The following is a 23465-nucleotide window of genomic DNA, read 5'->3' on the forward strand; positions in this document are numbered from 1 at the left end:
TCAGTGAAGTGCTGAAGGAAAAAAAAAAATAAAGGCGTTCAAGAAAGGGAGATAAGCGTGTGTCGAGGGGGCCTGTGAAATTTTACATAGGGTAGTCAAGCAAAGCCTTACTGAGAATTACTCAGTTTGATAAACGAATGCAGATCTAGCAAGTATCAGTTGATTGCCAGAACCTCATTTGGATGCTTATGGGAGAGGTTGCAGAATCTAGTTGGGAGATAGAGAAATACTACTGGAAAAATGCTGAACTGTGTGACAGTTTCCCATTCGGGAAAAGAAACAGTTTAAGTGAGGTGGGGTTTGTTGGGCTTTGAAGGATCATAGGCCAATAATAGAGCAAGTAGAAATCATTTGGACATTTCTGTCATGTGGTTTTGGGAAAGCTCTCAAGCTCACTTCAGGTGAAATTCTGTGGTCTAGATTTAGATTTGGGTAGTATAAAGTTTCTTGAGGAGGTAAGGGGTCAAGAACAGTTAAGAAAAGTGGAGAAGTATGTTTATGAATATGAAATATGACTTAATTATGACATTCAGTCATGTTTATTTTATCTAGGTGTCTGCCTTTGGTCCTGTGATTTCTGTAGTTCTGTGATTTTCCCTGCTCCTTTATTCATCTGTCAACTTACCTTTTTTTTTTTTTTCCGGTACGCGGGCCTCTCACTGTTGTGGCCTCTCCCGTTGCGGAGCACAGGCTCCGGACGCGCAGGCTCAGCGGCCATGGCTCACAGGCCCAGCCGCTCTGCGGCATGTGGGATCTTCCCGGACCGGGGCGCGAACCCGTGTCCCCTGTATCGGCAGGCAGACTCTCAACCACTGCGCCACCAGGGAAGCCCAACTTACCTTTTTTACTTGTCTTACTTGGTTTTTTCCTTTCAGCAAGTTGACTGACTATTCCAGTCTTACCTCATGTGTCCAACGGGTGGTGCCATTCTCTAATCTCCTCATTTTCTGTTCGATCTCCAGCATTTGCTGTGGTAGCATTCTGTCCCATAATTTGATAAGAGGGCCATAAAAACAAAGCATTCTACAAGCCACCATTCTTCAAAGTCTGCCACCATGGGGTATGAAAGACTCAGTGCTTGTGGGTATTTTGTCTTTTCTAGGTTCAAGTACAAGAAGACTCAGGTGACTCTGAAGTGGAGAATGAAGCAAAAGATAATTTTCCACCTCAAAAGAAGCCAGTTTGGTTGGACGAAGAAGATGAAGATGAGGAGATGTAGGTTGCCTAATTTTTCTTCTGGAGTCCCTCCGGATTCTTCAAAAGTTACTTTGCAGGTTTTAAGAAAGTTCTCTTTCTGAATATGTGAGTACGTGAAGACTTGAAAAGTACTGGAAAGTATAGCAAAGATCATTCATAATCCCATCACCGAGGGAGAACCACTGTTAACATGTTGGCATACATCTCTCCCTCTTTCTTCTGTGCTGTATAGAAAAGCTAAAAGAGCACAGTGTTTGGAGTCAGACCTGAGTTTGCCTCCTAGTTTGGCCAGTTCCTAACTGACCATTGGCAAGTTTGGAACCTACCTTTTCTCATGTGTAAAATGGAGATAATAGTAACTGTATCAGAAGGCTCTTGAGATTAAATAGTGTATGTAGAGCTCTTAACACAATGCCTGAAATTGAGAAAAGACCCAAAAAAGTTAGCCATAATGTACAATATGTACCTTAAGATGAGAATGTATTGTATTGCAAGTATTTTCCCCAATTAAAAAAAAAAACCTTTATAAACATTTTAAAATGGATGTATTATAGTCCATTATATGATTTAACCATAATTTACATAGCTATCGTTGGATAAATATTTTTCCTTTTAATAGATTGATGTTGAGATGAGCATCTTTATGCATAAATCTTTTTCTACTTAAAGTTATTTAAGAAAGATTCTTTGAGGTAGATGAACTTAGTCAAAGAGCAGACATTTTTAAGGTTCTTGATAAATACTGCCAGGCTGACCCTGAGGTTCTGCTAATTTACCTTTCCATTGAAAAGTGTCCGTTTCACTCCATTTTAAAAGCAATGATTTCTCTGGACTTCCCTGGCGGTCCAAGTGGTTAAGACTTTGCCTTCCAGTGCAGGGGGTGTGGGTTCGATCCCTGGTGGGGGAGCTAAGATCCCACATGCCTTGCAGCCAAAAACCCACAACATAAAACAGAAGCAATATTGTAACAAATTCAATAAAAACTTTAAAAATGGTCCACATCAAAAAAATCTTAAAAAAAAATAAAAACAATGATTTCTCTTTTTTCAGACATTGTCAGTTTAGGGTGATAGTTTAGGGTAGGAAACATCTAACTTGTGTTGAGAAAACTATTAGTCGTTGGTTTTTCTTAAAAGTAGTCTCTATTATGTCTTTGCGTATTTGTCTACTGGAGACTTTCATTTTGTTTTTTTATTTTTAAAATAAAAATTGTACATAAGGTGTACAACATGATAATTTGCTATATATATACACGGTGAAGTTATTACTATAGTCACGTGAACTAATTAGCATTTCCATTTCTTCAGATGGTTACCATTTTTATTTGTGGTGAGAGCCCCTGAAATCTACTCCCTTAGCTAATTTCCAGCCTACAGTATTGTCATTAACTGCAGTCATGCTACGTAACTGCAGCTTTGTACCCTTTAACCAACATCTCCCTATTTCCTCTACCTTCTCACCCCTGGTAACCATCATTCTGCTCTTCGCTTCTACGTATTCTACTCTTTTCAGATTCCACATATAAGTGAGATTATGCAGTACTTCTCTTTGATGTCTGTTTTATTTCACTTAGCTTGACGTCCTCCAGGGTCATCCATGTTGTTGCAAATGGCAGATGAGACTGTTTATTAATGATTTTAGTATATCAGCTCCTTGCATATTGAGAATTTCGAACCTTTATATGTCAAAGTTATTGCACATTATCTAGCTTTTTGTTTGCCTTTAAGTTTGTTTTAATGTTGTCTAATGTACAGAATATTTTAATGTTGATGTAGTGAAGTCTATGACACTTTTCCTTTTTTTTTTTTTTGCTGTTGTTTTTAGTAAAAAGTTCTTCAGAGAGAGAGAAATATTTGCCTGTATTTTTCCTTCACAGTATTTTAAGGTTTTGGTTTTTTTTGTTTTTTGGTTTTTTGTATTTAACTCTGATTTACCTGGAATTTATTTTGGTGAATGGCATAAGCTGTGTCTAGATAAGTAATTGTGAATTTGAAATAGCTCTTCAAAGGGTAAACTAGATGATCCGAAATATTGGAGATTCCTTTTTGTTTCGGGAAGAATGGAGAATGTGCATTGGAGATGTTCCACATCTTATAAATCTTGACCTATGTTGTTTGCTCAAAATACTAAAGGCAGCAACTATTTCTGTTGATTCTTTAAGTTATTGAAAGCATGCTGTTTTCTGTTTTTTTTATAGGGTTGACATGATGAACAATCGTTTTCGGAAAGATATGATGAAAAATGCCAGTGAAAATAAACTTTCAAAAGATGAGCTTCAAAAGAGACTTAAGGAAGAGTAAGTGTCCTTTTTTATAGGTTTGCCAAGATGTATTTATAACCAGTATTTTATTTTGATTTGCTCAGTCTTTGGCTTCTTGGGTAGTCAGATTTCCATTTTGAATTGGAAGAGCATTGTTCTTGGAAGACATGATTAAGTTTTAGTATGGGGGTCTGAGAAGGAATCAAGTACAAAATCTTTGGAAAAAACCTGTAATCCTGCCATTTAAATATAATCAATGATGTTGTTTTTTTTTAACATCTTTATTGCAGTATAAACGCTTTACAGTGGTGTGTTAGTTTCTGCTGTATAACAAATCAGCTATACATATATCCCCACATCTCCTCCCTCTGGCATCTCCTTCCCACCCTCCCTATCCCACCCCTCTAGGTGGACACAAAGCACCGAGCTGATCTCCCTGTGCTATATGGCTGCTTCCCACTAGCTATCTATTTTACATTTGGTAGTATTTATAAGTCCATGCCACTCTCTCACTTCGTCCCAGCTTACCCTTCCCCCTCCCCATGTCCTCAAGTCCATTCTCTACGTCTGAGTCTTTATTCGTGTCCTGACCCTAGGTTCATCAGAACCTTCTTTTTTTTTTTTAGGTTCCATATATATGTGTTAGCATAGGGTATTTGTTTTTCTCTTTCTGACTTACTTCACTCTGTATGACAGTCTCTAGGTCCATCCACATCTCTGCAAATGGCACAATTTTGTTCCTTTTTATGTGTATTAGCTATTTTAAAGTCCTTGTGTGCTAATTCTGTTAGGTCGGTCATTTCTGTTTCTGTTGACTGCTTTTTCTTCTGGTTATGGTTCATGTTTTTCTGCTTCTCTGTATATCTAGTAATTTTGATTGGATTCTGGGCAGTGTGAATGTTGTTCAGTGTCTGGATTTTGTTTTTTGCTTTTAATGTGTGTTGAACTTTGCCTTGGCAGGCAGTTAATTGACTTGGAAATCACTTTGATCCTTTCAGGATTTGTTTTTAGCTTTCTTCTACAGTAGCATTTATTCTAGGCTGGTTTAGCCCCATTATTAAGTTATGACCTTCCTGGGATCTCTCCTGAATGCCCTGAGTGTTCAGTAGGGACCCTTCCTCTGACTGGTTGAACTCAAATGTCTGAGTTTTGGTTCTGTGCAACTTACAGACCCCCAGTAGATCTTTGCTTGACCTCATGGAGTTTCATCCTATGAGTGTTCAGTTTAGTATTCAGAAGAAGTGTCTGTGGACCCCTGTGCAGATTTCTGGAGCTCTTTCTCTTTTTCTTCTACAGTTGACTGCCCCTCAAATTCGTGTTGTTTCAGCCTCTTTCAAGTCTGATCTTTGTCTCCTTGTTTCTGTGTCAGGGTCTTATAAAAATGCCTTGAGGGGAAAATCCCAGTAATGGCATTGCTCACCTTGTTATTTTTCTTCTCTTAGAGATCATAGTCCTATGTTGCCTGTTGTCCAATTTCTGAAAATAGTTTCACGTATTTTGTCCAGTTTTCTAGTTACTTATGGCCAGTGGGCTTAGTTTGGTGGACTTGTCTGTGATTCTGCATTAAACAGAAAGATTCTTTTCAGGCTTCCAAATACCAGCCCTTCAGAATATAACTGTCATGCTTCTCCTGAAGCTTACTTTTTCCAGGATGAAATGCTCCCATTTTATGCAAAGGATATATGATGAAGTTTTGTTTATTTTACCAATCTGGTGGTTTTCTTTCAGACATGTTCTAGCATTCTTTTGTGTACTCTGTGTACTATAGCATTGATTTATAACCACAAAGAGATTTCTATTTCTTTACTTAGTCACCAAATCTGGTGTGTTGATATGTGCAAATAAGACAACTATGTAACTAGATGTAAATAAATAACAACAAATATGTATCCAGGTGGTTATTACCAATTTAGGACTATCCTGTGTGAGTAGCCCTTCTGTTCTGAAAGATAACTTCTTTGGAAGAGATTCTATTCATGCTCTGACCTATATTCTTGAAATGTATTAAACTCTATATAAATACAGTGGTCACTACAAAATTTTATTTTTACATTTTTGCTTAGATTCCAGCATGCCATGGGGGGAGTACCTGCCTGGGCAGAAACCAATAAGCGGAAAACATCTTCAGATGGTGAGTGTTGACACCTCTGTTTAAGTTGATAAATAGATGCCTATTCCTGTTCTGTTATTGTTTGAGGTTTCTCACGAGGCTTGTTAAAACCTGGTGTTTTTTTTTTGTGTTTTTTTTTATGTCTTTTTTTTTTTTATGTCTGGTTTTGAAGTCTATCATTTCTCTGAAGGAAGCTCTTCTACAATAGTGTAAGAGGTACTTAGTAGCATATTCTTTACTTGTAGAGACAATAATGGATGGATTTTATGATGTTTTTCCTCAACAGAACTGTTACATTATGGCATAGATTAAGTAAAAAATAAGTAGTAGTATTATTTCTTGATTCAGAGCCCCTTCCAAAGACATGAGCAGCTGATCTAGCTATCCACTAGGAAATGGAATGTCTTTCTAAGGAGCACATGTCAGGTTAGGCCCAGATGATTATTCACTTTCTAAAAACCTATTTTTCAACTGCAGATTTTAAGTTTGACTTGTACCAAAACTGTTTTCTGCTGTTTAGATCTTTGAGTTTAGATATTATTTATATGGGTGGTTTGGCCAAGATCTGATTTGAGTTCTTGCAGTTATAAATTTTAGCCTTGGAATTGACTTCTGAAATCCTTGAGGAACTCCAGAGTATATCCTCCCATTGTAATACAGGAGCTCCTTTCTTAGCATCTTTGGTATCTGATGAACCTCTGTTGGATTATCATCATCACCTCTCCCTCCCATCTCCCCACCCATGTCAGTCTTCATGGTATTCACGTATAGGGAGCCCTTACAAGGAGCCAGTTTTATATAACTCTGTTAGAAAACTCAATCTGTTATTAAGTAGAAACTTACCTTCTGGTTTCCAACCAGATACTTTTAGAGGTTGAAGGACTCTTAGTGATGTAGCCCGACTTTATCTGCTGCAAGAAAATTCTCTATAACATCTGTTAGATGATAATTTAGCCTCTGCTTAAATATTTCAAATAATGTTGTGCCCTTTATTAGACTATTTCTTCCTCTTTTCTTCTTCTCTTTAAAAACTAATTGTAATTTTTTTACTATTGAAATTTAGCCTCCCTACACTGTAGTCCTACCTTTTGAAGAGATATAATCTTATCTCTCTTTCATATAAGAGTCTTCTGTTATTTGAGAAATGTCTTTCCAGGTTTTTAAAAATATGTTAATCATCTTGTCCTGTCACTTTTTTTTTTTTTTTGGCTGCCCCACGCAGCATGTGGGATCCTAGTTCCCAGGCCAGGGATCGAACCCATGCCCACTGCATTGGGAACGTGGAGTCTTAACCACTGGACCACCAGGGAAGTCCCATCCTGTGACTTTTTTTTAAATGGCATAATTATAAACCTCTGTCATCAGTTTACCTTCCTGGATGAAATATAATTTTATTATCCATTTTAGAATATTGGATTCATAGAACTACAGCAGTTTAGATATAGATTAGGTTTATGCTGACATTGAAGCAGGAAATCTCCCAGATCCCAGTGGCTTAATCCAGTAGAATTGTTTTTTTTCCTATGAGTACAATTGAGGTGGTGAGAAGGTGATGCTCTACTTAAGGGACCCAAGTTTATAGACGTTCTGCCATCTTCAGGCTGGCTCTTCCAATGTTGCCTAGGATATTGACCACCAGTTGACTTATAGGAGAAGAGAGAGAACTCACCAAGGGAAGTTTTTATTGTCCTGTCCTGGAAGTGCTACGTGATACTTTCACCTACATTTTATTGGCCAGAACTCAGTCACGAGGCCACACTAACTGCATGCAATACGAGGAAATATAGTTTGTCTTTGTGCCCAGGAGAAAAAGGAAATGAATTAGGTCAACAGTTAGCCAGTCTGTTACTATCTGGGATATACAAGTCTAATACCTTAATTGTACATATGACAGTAGTAAAGTTCAAAAAGATAGAAGTGACTTGTCCAAGGTATACTTATTGGCGGAGTGGTGACTACAACCCAGCTTCACAGTTATCTCCAACATATTATTTGTTTTTATCTGTAAATACTAGATTATCTTTTTTTTTTCCTGAATTACCTTTTTTTTTTTTTCCCCCACTGGCCCACTGGCATGCAGGTTCCCTGACCAGGGATTGAACCTGTGCCCCCTACAGTGGAAGCACGGGGTCTTAACCACTGGACCACCAGGGAAGTCCCTAGATTGAGCATCTTTGAAAGAGAAGTACTCCTCCCTTTAAACACAGCTATAATGCTATTAGCATACACCTTCAGAAATCAGTAGTAATTCCTTAATATTATGGAGTTTTATTGTTGCTGTTTTGTCAATTTATTCAGTATTCTGCTTGGTCTTCATAGGTGCTGTTGAATCTGGCTACATGTCTTTTCTAAGTTTTGGAAATTCTTGCCTGTTATCTCTTCACACATTGTTTTTGTTCCATTCTTTCTTTCCTTCTGGGATACCAATTACATGTATGTTAAAAATTTTTTTTTAAACATTCTTTGTTCTTTTCTGATGAGATTAGGTGCATTCAGGGTGGTATGGCTGTAGACTGTGTTCTTTTCTGTATCTTCTGTCTTTCTGCTTTCTGTATCTTCTGTCTTTCTGCTTTCTGTACTTTAGTCTGGATATTTTTTTCTGATCCTTTTTCCAGACCACTAATTCTCTCTTCAGGTAATTTTGATATCCTGTTAACACCATCCACTGGGGTGTTAGTTTTAATTACTGTTTTTCAGTTCTAGAATTTCCATTTGGTTCTTTTTTTTTAATAGTCTAGTTCTCTGGCTTAATTCTGAGTCTTGCCTTTCATTATCTCTAATATGTTAAACATAAATTTTTTATTTTATTTATTTTTTATTATTATTTTTCCTTCCAGTTTTACATAGTATAATGATTTGACTTACATACATCATGAAATGATTACCTCAGTAAGTTCAGTGAACATCCATCATCTCATGATAAAAATAGATAAAAATTAAAGAAGTAGAAAAGAAGTATTTTTTCTTCTGGTGAGAAGTTTTAGGATTTACTGTCAACACCTTTCATATATAACATACAGCAGAGTTGTATTTATCACGTTGTACATTATATCCCTAGTACTTATTTCTTATAACTGGAAGTTGGTACCTTTTGACTGTCTTCATCCAATTCCCCTCACGTTACCCTCCATCTCTGGTAACCACAGACCTGATCTCTTTTTCTATGAGTTTTAAATGTAATATTTAAAAGTTTTATGTCTGATAACTTCATTCTAGATCTCCTGTGAGGATTGTTTGTTTTTCTTTAGGTTTTCAGTTAAGTTATCTTACCTTGTCATTATTTACCTGGTTATATGTCATTGAGTGGTGGGCATTGTATATGAGAAATAGTATTGATTAACTAGAGGTCTAGGACAATGGTATCTTTCTCCAGAGAATTTGTATGTTTGTTTTTGGGTAGGTGGTTGGGCAGTGGGCACTAGCAATCCTAGAACATCTTATTCTAGTGAGAGAGTGTGAGGATTCAATGCCGGGTTTCTGTTCTTGGGAGATTTTCTCGTAATTCTTTGATTTCACCTTTAATTTTATGTATAGCCTTTTGTGGCAACAATCCAGAGCCTGGTGGTTTACCAGACTCCTTAGGAACCTTAGAGGGCTTTTGGTACTAGTTTTTGCTCTCTTAACCCTACAAGTGTTTTAAACACTCTGCTTAGCTTCTCAGCTTTCTTTACTAGAATCGTCAGTCATCTCCAGGGGAAAAGCAGCCCTATTACCTCTCTTGGAAGTTTTGATACACAGTTTGCTGGCATTGTTCTTTCAGTCAGCTAAAAGTTCTAGTTCTTTTTCCTGTGAGTTGTTAAGCTAGATCTGCTGTTCATCCTGTTGCTCATCTTGCCACTGTTACGAGTTTCTCTTTTTAAATTAAATGCTGACTCCGTTTCATCTTCATTTCATGTTGTTTTAGTCACTGTAGTGAATGCGTGTTTTTTGTTCCAGAGTCAGGCGTTGATTTTAACCATATACATGGAGGTCTTGTCATCGTTTTTCTCTCCTTCAAATTTGTTTGGCTGTTTTACTTTTACCAGTTGCAGCTTAAGTGAAACGATTGAGGTTGGGAGACTGGGAGGGGAGTTGAAGTTTGAAATATAGATGTTTGGGATAGGTAATGGCCATCTCATTGATTCTGAAGATCAGCCTATGGGTTTGTTTGACTTAGATGAAAGTGAAGAGGATGAAGATGATTTGTTGCAAAGGACTGGGAATTTCATCTCCACATCAACCTCTCTTCCTAAAGGAATCTTAAAGGTGAGAATCAGTAAAATTGGGTCAATCCAACTAATTACCTCTGAAATCCAGTATACTTCCCAGTTACAAATGTATGGATTCCTGTTATCTGTGGGATTAAATGTGCTTGCTGTCATTTTGCCTTGGTAAATATTTGTGTTAGGTTTTTTACCTTTTGCAAAAACAAGATTAAATTATGTTCCCAGGAATTTTTTAGGAATGTTATTTGATTCCTCCTTTTGCATTTCTTGTTCCTTCTGTTGGCACCAGCCTTGTTCATGCTGCTCTCATCTCTCGCCCAGTGCATAGCAACAGCTTTGTGGCTAGACTCTCCACTTCCACTTTCCTTCTTCCTAAACCGTTCTTCCTATAGTAGCCTGAGGGCTCTTTTAAAAATAAAATATCATGTCCTGTCACTTTTCATTGCTCTTTGAAAACTTCTGAATTCCTTACCATAGTCTACACTGCCCTTCACAGGATCTGGCCTTTGCCGATGTCTTCAACTTCATCTGATGCCTTTTCCTCTTATTCCTTACTCATGCCACACAGGCCTTCTTTCTGTTTCTTGCACATGCCAAGTTCTTTCTTGCCCCTGAACCTTTGCTCTTGCTCATCCCTCCATGTGTTCTTTAAGCACTGCCAGTGACCAACTCATTCTTAACTTTTTTTTTTTTTTTTTTGCGGTACGCGGGCCTCTCACTGTTGTGGCCTCTCCCGTTGCGGAGCACAGGCTCCGGACGCGCAGGCTCAGCAGCCATGGCTCACGGGCCCAGCCGCTCCGCGGCATGTGGGATCTTCCCAGACCGGGGCACAAACCCGTGTCCCCTGCATCGGCAGGCGGACTCTCAACCACTGCGCCACCAGGGAAGCCCTCATTCTCACTTTTCTGCTCACATGACGCCCTAGAAATGTCTTTCCTTGCCATCTTACCTAAAGTGGCACCTTTCTGCTCACATGATGCCCTAGAAATGTCTTTCCTTGCCATCTTACCTAAAGTGGCACCTTTCTGCTCACATGATGCCCTAGAAATGTCTTTCCTTGCCATCCTATCTGAAGTGGCTTACTCTAGTTACTGTCTAACTCATCACTGTGTCTCACTTGTTCATTGTGGTAACCAAGTGCCTACCCAGCACTTGCTTCAGTTAAATATATGCCAAATGAACAGTTCTCTCTTTGACATAATTTTCCCCATTATAAAAGGGTAGCATGCGAATTTAGATGGTGAGAGGGGACCTTATTATGGTAAATTATTAGACAGAGTGATTCTGTCTCTCCCCACCCTGTGCAGATAATTCATTTAGCTCCTCATAGGGTGAATTCACCTCCATTGAAAATGTAGTCACCACAAAAATTTATCTTCAGGGGTTACAAAGAAAACATCATACGATACTGTGTTTTTTATGTAATTGCATTTTCAATATAGTGGAAGCCCCCGAAAAGTGGATTCTTGTATGGTAAAGCACTGTACTAGAATACTAGTTGGTAGCAGAGCTGTGGTCTTCTGGTTACTCTTCCAATGCACTTTCTTCTGCATTGTAAACTACTTTATAATGTCTTCATGCTTTAAAGAAAATAATGTTAACCCATTCGAACTGATAAAATTCCAGCTTTATTTTTCTGTAGATGAAGCACTGCCAGCATGCTAATGCTGAACGTCCTACTACTGCTCGGATCTCGTCTGTGCAGTTCCATCCTCGTGCACAGGTTGTGATGGTCGCTGGACTAGATAATGCTGTATCGCTATTTCAGGTATGCATTTTTTTTTTTTTTCTGCGGTACGCGGGCCTCTCACTGTTGTGGCCTCTCCCGTTGCAGAGCACAGGCTCCGGACGCGCAGGCTTAGCGGCCATGGCTCACGGGCCTAGCCGCTTCACGGCATGTGGGATCTTCCCGGACCGCGGCACGAACCTGTGTCCCCTGCATCGGCAGGCGGACTCTCAACCACTGCGCTACCAGGGAAACCCTCATTCTTACTTTTCTGCTCACATGAGGCCCTAGAAATGTCTTTCCTCGCCATCTTACCTAAAGTGGCACCTTTCTACTCGCTTGATGCCCTAGAAATGTCTTTCCAGGGAAAGACACTGTGCCACCAGGGAAGCCCCAGGTATGCATTTTTAAATGAAGACTTGTAGGGACTTCCCTGGTGGCACAGCGGTTAAGAATCCGCCTGCCAATGCAGGGGACACGGGTTTGATCCCTGGTGCCGGAAGATCCTACATGCCGCAGAGCAGCTAAGCCTGTGCACCACAGCTACTGAGCCTGTGCTCTAGTGCCCGTGAGCCACAACTACTGAGTCCACGTGCCACAACTACTGAAACCCATGTGCCTAGAGCCCTTGCTCCACAACAAGAGAAGCCACTGCAATGAGAAGCCCGTGCACTGCAATGAAGAGTAGCCCCCACTCACTGCAACTAGAGAAAGTCCGTGCACAGCAACGAAGACCCACCGCAGCCAAAAATAAATAAATAAATTTTAAAAAAAGACTTGTAGTGAAAAGTGTTTACAGTCAGCTTACATGGTCTGTGGAAATAATCAAAAGGAATATTTTGTACTTCCTTATAGGTTGATGGAAAAACAAATCCTAAAATTCAGAGCATCTATTTGGAAAAGTTTCCGATCTTTAAAGCTTGTTTTAGTGCTAATGGAGAAGAGGTTTTAGCCACGAGTACTCACAGCAAGGTTCTTTATGTCTATGATATGCTGGCTGGAAAGCTAATTCCTGTGCATCAAGTAAGAGGTAAGGTTTTTAACGAACATATAGCTGACACACACCTCCCTCCCCCACAGCCCATAGTTGAGTTTGTTTAACAGTATTTACAACCACTTTTTTTCCTCCCCATAGAATTATTAAGAATAAGGATTTCTTTGGTTTTAGTATTTGGAAAATGTCATGTTGTTGAGATAACATGTTTGAATGAAAAAAGTGAACTGACTTTTTACTGAGTACCTATGGGAAGAAAATCATAATTTGCAAATATATATTCCCCTAGACCAGAAAAGTAGTTGCAAACACTTGGCTGTAAAATTAGCAGTTGCTGCAGCAGAAAGAACATGAGCCTGGGAGCTAGAGGACCTGGGTTCTACTTCCTTGGACAAATTATTTCACTCCTCTGACCTGAAATTTGGGTGCCCTCCAGTTCTTCTGCTGTTTGTTATAATACAATTTTGGTTTATGTTTAAAGGAAATAAAGCACTGCTTTTGGAATTTGTAATGTATTTTGAAGAATGAACTACTTAAATAATACATCTTTTTTTATCAGATGAAACTTTATCTTGCCTCTGCTTTATCTCTTCTTCTGCATTCTCCTACTCCCATTACCTCAAAAATATGATGACACCTTCATGAATCCTTTGGGAACCAAAGTCCTTGTAATGAAGTTGGTTGGGGTAACATTATAAATCTTGGGAGGTGTTGCTGTCATATGCGCCAGCTTGCTGGCTGTCTCCCTGTTAAGTTGCACATATGTGGGGCTGTAAAGGTTACAGGTTGCTCTGTACAGCCTTTTTCCTGCTAGTGGTTAAAAGTGAGTAAGGCCAACTTTAGAAACATTTATGAAGTTTATTTTCAGTGTTTCCGGTCTGGTCTTTCCTGTGTTCCTGACACTTTCAGTGATCCTTTCCAAGGGGTTTTCTTCTTTTTTTTTTTTTTCTTTTCTTTCTCTCCCGTTGCGGAGCACAGGCTCCGCACGCGCAGGCTTAGCGGCCATGGCTCACGGGCCCAGCCGCTCCATGGCATGTGGGATGTTCCCGGACCGGGGCATGAACCCGTGCCCCCTGCATTGGCAGGCGGACTCTCAATCACTGCGCCACCAGGGAAACTCTCCAAGGGCGGTTTTAATTTATCTATTTATGCTTTAAATCAGTGCTTCTCAAACATTAATGTGCATACGAATCACCTGGGGATCTTGTTAAAATGCAGACTCTGATTCTGTTGTTCTGAGGCGGGCCTGATTCTGCATTTCTAACAAGTTCTCAGATGCTGCTGATGCTACTGGTCCATGGACTTCCCTTTGAGTTGGAAAACCTTTAACTGTCTCCCCGTATTGAAATAGAAAACAACATGTAGTAGTTATTATTCTTAAATGTCATTCCACTAATCAAAAGGAATGTGCTGTGGTCCTTCCTTGCCTTGCATCCTCTTGGGAAAAGCAAACCAGGGGTGGCTGAGATCCAGTAGTTAGTGATGGGTACTGTGGATCTGCTGGTGTGCAGGGGTGTGTATCTGATCACCGGATTCTTCTAAGACATGGCATTTATCTTTACCTTTTAATATTTTTCCTTCTCTTTCCTCAATAAGCATAACTTGGTAATAATGATAATTAAATAGTAATGGTAAATCACATTTATTTCTTCTTGTGGTGTTGTTATTGAATATAATTCTCAGTCTCTCGTGATTATAAAACAGTATTCATAACTCGAAATTAATTAAGGACAGTAGAACAAGGGCGAAAATTGCTGACAAGTAGGATATGCAAGCCTTACATGTATGTGAGCTCTTGGTTCTTGCAAATGCAAGTCTGAAAAATGAAGAATTCAGAATTGATGCATTCTGAAGAATTCCGCTTTGATGGTTCCTTCCACTAACCTGTCAGGGCTTTTAAAGTGGGGTCTGTGGACTCTCAAAATTCAGGGGTCTGTGAAGCTGGATAGGAAAAACATTCCACCTTTATTTTCACTAATTTCTAAATCAAATTTAGCATTTCCTTTGGTTACGAAAGTTTTAAACAACCATTATTTTGAGAAGGGTGTCATACACTTCGCCAGACTGGCACACAGAAAGGTTAAGAACCACAGATTACTATTTCAAAGTTCAGAAGCAGTTTCTGTTGCATCATTTAGAAGGACAGTTCTTTTATCTATATCTATCCATCTGTGCCGGGTCTTAGTTGTGGCACATGGGATCTTTGTTGCCGCATGCGAGATCTTCACTGCAGCATGCGGGAATCTTTTAGTCGTGGCATGTGGACTCTTATTTGTGGCACGTGGAATCTAGTTCCCTGACCAGGGATCGAACCCGGGCTTCCTGCATTGGGAGCACCGAGTCTTAACCACTGGACCACCAGGGAAGTCCCTAGAAGGATAGTTTTTTTTTTTTTTTAAGATTTATTTATTATTTATTTATTTTATTTTATTTTTGGCTGCATTGGGTCTTAGTTGCGGCACACGGGATCTTCGTTGAGGCATGTTGGATCTTCTCTTGCGGTGTGCAGGCTTCTCTCTAGTCGTGGTGTGTGGGGTTTCTCTCTCTAGTTGTGGTGCATGGGACATGGGCTCCAGAGCACGTGGGCTCTGTAGTTTGCAGCATGCAGGCTCTCTAGTTGAGGTGCCCGAGCTCAGTAGTTGGGGTGCGTGGGCTTAGTTGCCCCAAGGTATGTGGAATCTTAGTTCCGTGATCAGGGATCTAACCCCTGTCCCCTGCAGTGCAAGGTGGATTCTTTACCACTGGACCACCAGGGAAGTCCTAGAAGGGCAGTTCTTAAGGGAGCTGTCTTGTTCTAGGAAAACACAAAGAATTTGACCATTTGGGAATTCAGTTAGTTTGTCAGGCAGCCATTTTGATTTATAGGCATATGGTCATTGCTGAGCCTAGTTTTCTCTTTCTGTAAGCTCAAGGGTTCTAAAATATTAAAAGAATTTTTTAGAAGATTGTAACTAAGCACCAGTTCACTTTCCATCCTATGGAATTTGGCTCTATTCTAATTAAATTAGCCATTCTTTTCTTATCTATCAGTTGCTCAGCAGTTGACCTAAAAATCTCATTCCTGGGACTTCCTGGCTGTCCAGTGGTTAAGACTCCGTGCTTCCAGTGCAGGGGGCGCGGCTTCGATCCCTGGTCTGGGAACTAAGATCCCACATGCTGTGTGGGGTGGCCAAAAAAATCTCATTCCCTAATCCATAGAAACATTTATACCTGACATCTTTAAAGCTCTGTATCTTCTTTCTCAAGGCCATGTTATAAATTTTGTCGGGCTTCAATTTTTTTTTTTTGTTAGTTTCTGCTTTATAACAAAGTGAATCAGTTATACATATACATATGTTCCCATACATCAACTCTTGAATACACTACTGACACCTGGTTTTGTTTTGTTTTTTCTTTCTGATCCACAAAGTTAAGAATTAGACTCCCATTCATCATGGGATGTATAGTAGGTGGCTAGCAACTAGTTTCTGCATGTTACTGTGTTTTAGCTGTCTCTGTGGCAGTGTATTTTCCTTCTGGTGATGAACGTTTTGACAGAGAAGTATAATTTATCCTTTTAGTTACTTACAGGTATTACTGTTTACGTTTGGAAAATTAATCGATAAGTTTACTGGTTGGAGAGCTGGCTCTCAGGCCTGTAATTAGAATGGTGAATGTTAACCAAGACAAAGAACAGAAGTTTGCTAAGCATTTTGTAGTGACCTTGTATTTCGGTCATACTCAGTGATGCATGGGGTCAGACTTATTCAGAGTCTGAGCCCATGTTTTATTTAAGGCACTTAAAAAGTAAGAAACTCAGTTGTCAGTGAAAGCTTTACTGTAAACCATTAATCCTTATTGATTCATCTCCTTTCTTAGGTTTGAAGGAGAAGATAGTGAGGAGCTTCGAAGTCTCCCCAGATGGGTCCTTTTTGCTTATAAATGGTGTCGCTGGATATTTTCACTTGCTGTCAATGAAGGTGAACCATTATTAGCTGTTGCTTGTTTTTCTAGGATAAGACATTAGTGTAGGGATGGTCTTGAACCATAACTCATGGTGTCCTTAAATCTGCATCTCAAGTAGAGGAACATATTGAGACTTGGGGAGAAGTTGTGGGCAGTTTGGGAAGAATTTTTTTTTGAGGGTAGGGATAAACAAAGTTGAGTAGGTGCTACAAAAGAGAGAACTAGATTGCTTTTATTCTGCACGTTGTGATTCTTCTCTGCAGCGCCTAACAATTTGATAAATAATATTTATCGTTCTTCCAGACTAAAGAGCTACTTGGTAGTATGAAAATTAATGGAAGGATTGCAGCATCCACATTCTCTTCAGATAGTAAGAAAGTGTATGCATCTTCAGGTAAGTTAAGTTAATGATAAGATGATCCGAAGCTTCTTTGAAGCTTTGGGTGTGTTTAAATACCAACTTTAACCAAAACTGGGTTTGATTTGAGACTCTTTTGTGTTAGTAAGAAAATCATTTTTATTTTTACAATTCATTTTTCATTGCCATTTGCCTTCTCATTTACTAACTAGTAATGGTGAAGGGTTAACCACTTAACATGCACTGTTTGGGGAAAAGATGGGAAGAAAATGCATTTTATTTAATTAATTAGTTAAGTTTTGACTATGTTGGGTTTTCGTTGTCACGCGGGCTTTCTCTAGTTGCGGCGAGCGGGGGCTGCTCTTCGTTGCGGTGCGTGGGCTTCTCACTGCAGTGGCTTCTCTTGTTGCAGAGCACGGGCTCTAGGTGTGTGGGCTTCAGTAGTTGTGGCACGCGGGCTCAGTAGTTGTGGCTCGCGGGCTCTAGAGCACAGGCTCAGTAGTTTCTGGTGCATGGGCTTAGTTGCTCCGTGGCATGTAGGATCCTCCCGGACCGGGGATCAGACCCATGTCTCCTGCGTTGGCAGGCGGATTCTTAACCACTGCGCCATCAGGGAAGTCCCCAGAAAATGCATTTTAAAAGATGATTTATTCTGAGACTTTCTTACTTTCTTTTTGAAAGTTACTTAGAATCATCACTTCTTTTAGCCTCTTTTGACTTGGATAATGTTTGGAATTTTATTCATTATTGACTGAAAACAATTCTGATCTCATCCTGGCATTTCTTTAGTACTACCAACCAACCCTTTATCATTCCTGACAGTCTCTAATCTTGTGCTTTTCTGCTGGCCTTTCTGAATGTCCTGTGACTCTTACCCCTTTCCCTAAAGGATCTTGGGGACCATCACAAGCTCAGCGTAGCTCATGCTGTTTGGTAGTGGGAGGCATTAGAGTGGTTCTGCCAGTGAGTATTATTCTTCAATCTATTGAAAAACTTTTTTTAAAAAAAGGATTAAGTTTAACATTAACTTTAATTTTTGTTTTAGTTTTGGCCCAGGATCAAACTTTCACAAGGTTGAGTTACTTACATTTGTATGTTTTTAATCCAATAATATAAGAATGTCAGCAGCATATATAGTCTCTATTAATTAATATGCTAGGTTTTATGAGGGGTGAGGAATAAACATTGGTTCAGAGAAATAATGTTCCTAATGAAATGGCCCTTGGATCCTGGGAGAGTCAGAGTTGGGGAGAAGAGTTGAAGGGTCAGCACAGATACTGAGATTTGGTTATATGAATTGGATATAGATGTTGAATATTTACAAATTAGGTTAGTACCATGGAGGTCTAATTTACCATAAGAAGAAAGGTCCTAAAATCAGAGAAGGGGTAATCAAAAGTTGAGCCTTGGTAAGTTAGGGGTTACCTATACTTTGATTGGTGTTCTCCCCCCTCCCCTTCCTCCTTTCCTTCTTCTGTAAGGAGTGATTTGTGTGATTGGCACCATATTGTTCATATTTATTGTTTTATACATATAAAGAATATTTTGATAGAAGGAGTGTTGAAGAAAGAATTTACCTTTTACCTTTTTAGCTGAACCAGTTTTTTCTTTTTGTTTTCTCTTGGATTAATTATTGCTTCTTAAGTCAACATCAACTTATGACCATCTAATACACTTGATTTCTAGATGGTCTTCCTGCCCTTGATCCCTTCCGTTCCCATTTTAGTCTGTTGCTAGCTAGGCTGATCTTTAAACCCCTTCCTTTATCGTACCATTACGCTACAGACAGACGTAAGTTTTTAAAATTTGAGCCTATTAAATTTTTTCTAAATACATATTTTACTTCTACCTAACCTAAACCCTTATGCCAGCCTGGGAAATTTTGTTTCTTAATGAAACAGTTGAAACAGTGAGATTCATTGAATTCTCATTGGAAGGATAATAGTATAGAAGGGTGAACGTTAGAGCAATATCCACATAAAAGAAAGATGAAATACATGAGTGAGGAGCCACCTTTGAGATGGGTATAGGGTCATTATACACATCTGTAATGGGTGTGAGGAAGGGGGTGATCATCAATATTGAGTGTATAGGAGAGAGAAAAAAGGAGGACTGATTTTGGCAGTTAGATGGCCATTTCTATCATGAAAATATTTGTGTTCTCATCAGATTTAAATCCTTTATCTTTCACACATTCTCCCTTCTCTAAACTATTTGTGCTTATTACAGTAAATTATCCATATCTCCTTAATTAAATTATAAATTCCTTTTGGTCTGGAGCAGTTCATTCTTCATTTCCTCCTCTGTCGTCAACTTCATCCTCAGTTTGGTATCTAAATCACCTAGCCTCACATGTTAGTTACTCTGATACCTCTTGATAGATGTGGGAAAACCTTTGCTGGTGGGTTTTTGTTTTTTCAAATTTTGTGCCAATAATTTATCTGAGTGAAATGTAGAAACTTTTTCTGAAAGTTCAACTCAAGCCAAGAGTTTGTGATTTTCACTCTAAACCTAAAGATATTATTTATTAATGACTAATGAGGATGTAGTTTTCTATATATGAAAATGTATACAAGAAACATTTTTAGACCAGTTTTCTAGACCTAGGACAATTATAGTATATAGTAGGTCTTTATTTGTAGTATCTTGTACTATTAAAGAGGGACTGAGAATAGTCAGTTCACTTGCCTTTCAAGTTTAAAACAAAATTAACCAAACCCATTTTTTGGCTGTTTCATTCAGGGGATGGAGACGTTTATGTTTGGGATGTGAACTCTAGGAAGTGCCTTAACAGATTTGTTGATGAAGGCAGTTTATATGGATTAAGCATTGCCACATCTAGGAATGGACAGTATGTGGCTTGTGGGTAAGTAAACTGAGGTTCTGGTAACCTTTACTCACCTTTTGCTAATGAGAAAATATTAAAGAATTGAGGGGCTTCCCTGGTGGCGCAGTGGTTAAAAATCTGCCAGCCAATGCAGGGGTTATGGATTCAAGCCCTGGTCTGGGAAGATCCACATGCCATGGAGCAACTAAGCCCGTGCGCCACAACTACTGAGCCTGCACTCTAGAGTCCACGACCCACAACTACTGAAGCGCCTAGAGCCCCTGCTCCTCAACAAGAGAAGTCACCGCAAGGAGAAGCCCGCGCACCACAACGAAGAGTAGCCCCCGCTTGCTGCAACCAGAGAAAGCCCGTGTGCAGCAACGAAGACCCAACGCAGCCAAAAATAAAATAAATAAATTTATAAAAAGAAAGAAAAAGAAAAAAGAATTGAGTATACTGAATGGTGCCTAGTAGTTCTGTTTATAAACTAGTAATATGAAATTAATAAACCCAGGTCTTACATTTTATTGTCTTAATAATACTTGTTAATATTTGTGTTTAATAATACTAATGGCAGTGTTTCAGCTCTTTAGCAATGAAAATACTGGACTACCTTATGTTATGGTATGTTTTCTTATGTTTGAAATATTTGTTTAAGTCTTAAAGATACTTAAAGCATTTTTGCCTTTAGCTAGCTAGGTGGTATAAACCAAAAACATGTTTTTTGGGAACACTGTTGTTAGTATTTTCGAGACTTTGAAAATATTATCTAGAACATATTATTGTGTCATTGCTGAAAAAAATGGTTATTACACTGGGGAAAAGATGGCTTTATTGTCCTACTTGATTTTAAAGATGCAGGGTGGGAGGAGGGGGTATTGGATACTTACCTGTAATTCTAAACGATTTTACCTACCAAATCACTAATCAGCACCTGTAATTTTAGAACTTCCAGAAGTCAATCTTTATGACTTTCTTAGACTAAACACAATTGATCCATAAAGAGATTTCAAATTCTGCCTTGGTGGGAGGTCCAGTGGGTCTTGCTGTTATAGCATACTCACCACTTTTTCTTCATTTCACTCCTTCAGAGGTTAAAATTGGGGAAACTGCTCATAAATATCCCTACCACCATTTGGAAATTGGTCAGCAGCTACCTTGGGGCCTGGGAAGAAAGGAAAGTGGAAGCAGGCTGTGGAGCTTGGAGGCCAGGCTAACGTCACGTGGGTCTGCATAGGCAGTAGGGCAGCCTGAGCCCAGCGTTGCTAGAGCTGTGCACTATGGCAGCAGTGCATGATGAGCAGGTCTTCTGAGACTAAAGCTCCTTTACAATGAAGACTGGTATTTAAATTAATTATAGATAATTTTAAGCAGGCCTGCTTTTGCCTTTATGTGGGAAAGAATAACTGCACAAACATAACCTTCACTCAAATCTGTGAAGTTAATCTTTTTCTAGTCCTTGCCTCTCTTTTTTGTATCACTTTTTGTGAATCGCCTTCGAAGGGCCCAAAGAGGAAAGAATCTAGTATTAGTTGTTTAAACTCATTTGATTTTAATTGCCTTTCAGTGTAATTGAATTCTGATGTGCTTGGTCAAAGACCATTATTAGGTTTTTATTGTTAAACCTGGAAAGAAAGGCCTTACCTTGTTAGAGGAATTTCCCATGCTATTAGACAGGCGGGGAAGAGTTGGTGGTGGAATCAGGGCAGAGGTAGGAGAAACTGAACTCACTTGACTGGTTGGCTGGCTGCTCCTTCCCTTCCTCCCACCTCCCTCTCTTACCCCTCTCCATGTACTGGTGTGAAATTTCTCTATCCTGGACTTGGCTGCTGGGAATTAACTCCTCCCTTGATCTCAGAATTTGTCTGATAGTGTCTGTTAACTCTCCTCAGTGTCCTGGCATAAAGTGGATGCTTTTGATTTACAGCTTTGCTCTGATAGGGAAATAGGGACGCTAAGAATGTTGTAAATAGAGAGGTCTGTTAGTTTACAGTTTCTTTTTTTTATGGCTTTGGTTAATATAAGGATTGCTGCATATTTTTAGAAAGTTTTCACATTAATTTGTACATCAGTGTTAGAACATACTTGGGAAATCATTAGGGAACACAACTGAAATCATTGATAAGGAGGGGTCTTGAAGCCTGCAGTCTTACTTTTCCAGGTGCAGTGCCCTTCTCGCTCTACTGGGTAGAATCTTAGTTAAATTGTACCTTCTGTATATGCATCTTCTGTATGTGCAGTAGTGTGTTTTGTGACTTCGTATCTAGTCTAGAAGTCAGTCAGTAAAAAAGAAAAAAGAAAAAGAAATATTTGAATGCTGGCTATGTATTACAAAGCACTGTATATTGAAGAATGGGAAGTTGAGACCTGGCATATTCTCTCCTTTGCACGTGACAGCTCTTTGAATACATAGACTTCAGAAGATAGCTCACTAACTTCAGGTGGCCCCATAAGGTGACTTGGAGAATCCCCTGTATCTTGTTGCTGTTGCTTTATTTTCTCTGCTTTACAGTGAAGAAGTCAGGAGCATCTTGTGCTGCAGTCATGGAACATCACTGGCTTGGGCTCCTGCCTTGGCTGGGGGTGTGCAAACGATAAACCACTTCGGGCTCTTTGTATTTTGAGAACTGTTGGTCAAAGCCATAAAAATACCTCTTTTTATATTTTCTCATCAAAGTTCTATCAGGTGGTTAGATACTTGTTAACTTTAGTCTTCATTACCTTCTTAAAAGTACACAAATTAAGATTGTCTTTTTACTAGTTTCCATCTAAATAGTCTTAAACTGTGCTCTGAATAATAATTACAATAAAAAGATTTATAATATTAATAGCAAAATTTTTCAGCACTTAGTATCTGCCAAGCACTGTTTTTCATATATAGCTGTATATGTGTATTTTGTGTGTGTGTGTATATATATATAAGCTACATATGTATGTGTGTATACAAATATATATATAGATATTTTTTCATATATAATCTAACTTAATTCTCATCTCCTACTCCATGATATTGGTACTATGATCCCTGCTTTACAGGTGGGGAAGCTGAGGCACTGTGAGTTAAGTAACTTGGTTAGGGTCAGACAGTAAGTGGAAGACCCAAGATTACAAATAGTCTGGCTCCAGAGCCGGAGCTTTTAACCTTTAAAATTTTTGTTTGTTTTCTTTTTAAAAATTTTATTGAAGTACAGTTGATCTACAATGGTGTGTTAATTTCTGCTGTACAGTAAAGTGACTCAGTTATACATATATATTCTTTTTCATATTCTTTTCCATTATGGTTTATCTCAGGATATTTACTATAGCTCCCTTTGCTATGCAGTAGGACCTTGTTGTTTTTCCATCCTATATCTAATAGTTTGCCTCTGCTAATCCCACACTCCCACCCCTCCCCACCACCCCCAACCACAGGTCTGTTCTCTATGTCTGTGAGTCTGTTTCTGTTTTGTAGGTATGTTCATTTGTGTCGTATTTTAGATTCCACGTATATAAGTGATATAATACTGTATTTGTCTTTTTCTGACTGACTTAATATGATAATCTCTGGGTCCATCCATGTTGCTGCAAATGGCATTATTTTATTCTTTTTTATGGCTGAGTATATTCATTGAATATAAATATATACCGTATCCATTCATCTGTCGACGGACATTTAGGTTGCTTCTGTGTCTTGGTTATTGTACATAGAGCTGCTCATAGCATAGGGGTGCATGTATCTTTTTGAATTGTAGTTTTGTCTGGACTGTTTTGTTTTATTGAAGTATAGTTGCTGTGCAATATTATGTAAGTTACAGATGTACAGCATAGTGATTCACGGTTTTAAAGTTTACACTCCATTTACAG

The 23465-nt window shown here is 39.0% G+C and overlaps 1 protein-coding gene across 2 annotated transcripts in view; it reads left to right on the plus strand.

Annotated features, from left to right (window-relative positions):
• The window catches only part of UTP18 (UTP18 small subunit processome component), a 53654-nt gene that overhangs the window by 1190 nt on the left and 28999 nt on the right, over window positions 1–23465 (plus strand). For both annotated transcript variants that reach the window (XM_024751759.1, XM_024751752.1), the window contains exons 2-10: window positions 1103–1215; window positions 3395–3493; window positions 5521–5588; window positions 9724–9812; window positions 11415–11540; window positions 12354–12528; window positions 16351–16451; window positions 16741–16831; window positions 19538–19661. In XM_024751759.1, coding sequence (XP_024607527.1) covers window positions 1103–1215; window positions 3395–3493; window positions 5521–5588; window positions 9724–9812; window positions 11415–11540; window positions 12354–12528; window positions 16351–16451; window positions 16741–16831; window positions 19538–19661 — 986 coding nt within the window. The remainder of the gene's footprint in view (window positions 1–1102; window positions 1216–3394; window positions 3494–5520; window positions 5589–9723; window positions 9813–11414; window positions 11541–12353; window positions 12529–16350; window positions 16452–16740; window positions 16832–19537; window positions 19662–23465) is intronic.

The sequence above is a fragment of the Neophocaena asiaeorientalis genome, unplaced genomic scaffold (assembly GCF_003031525.2).
Source record: "Neophocaena asiaeorientalis asiaeorientalis breed wild unplaced genomic scaffold, Neophocaena_asiaeorientalis_V1.1 scaffold257, whole genome shotgun sequence".
Taxonomy (NCBI): Eukaryota; Metazoa; Chordata; class Mammalia; order Artiodactyla; family Phocoenidae; genus Neophocaena; species Neophocaena asiaeorientalis.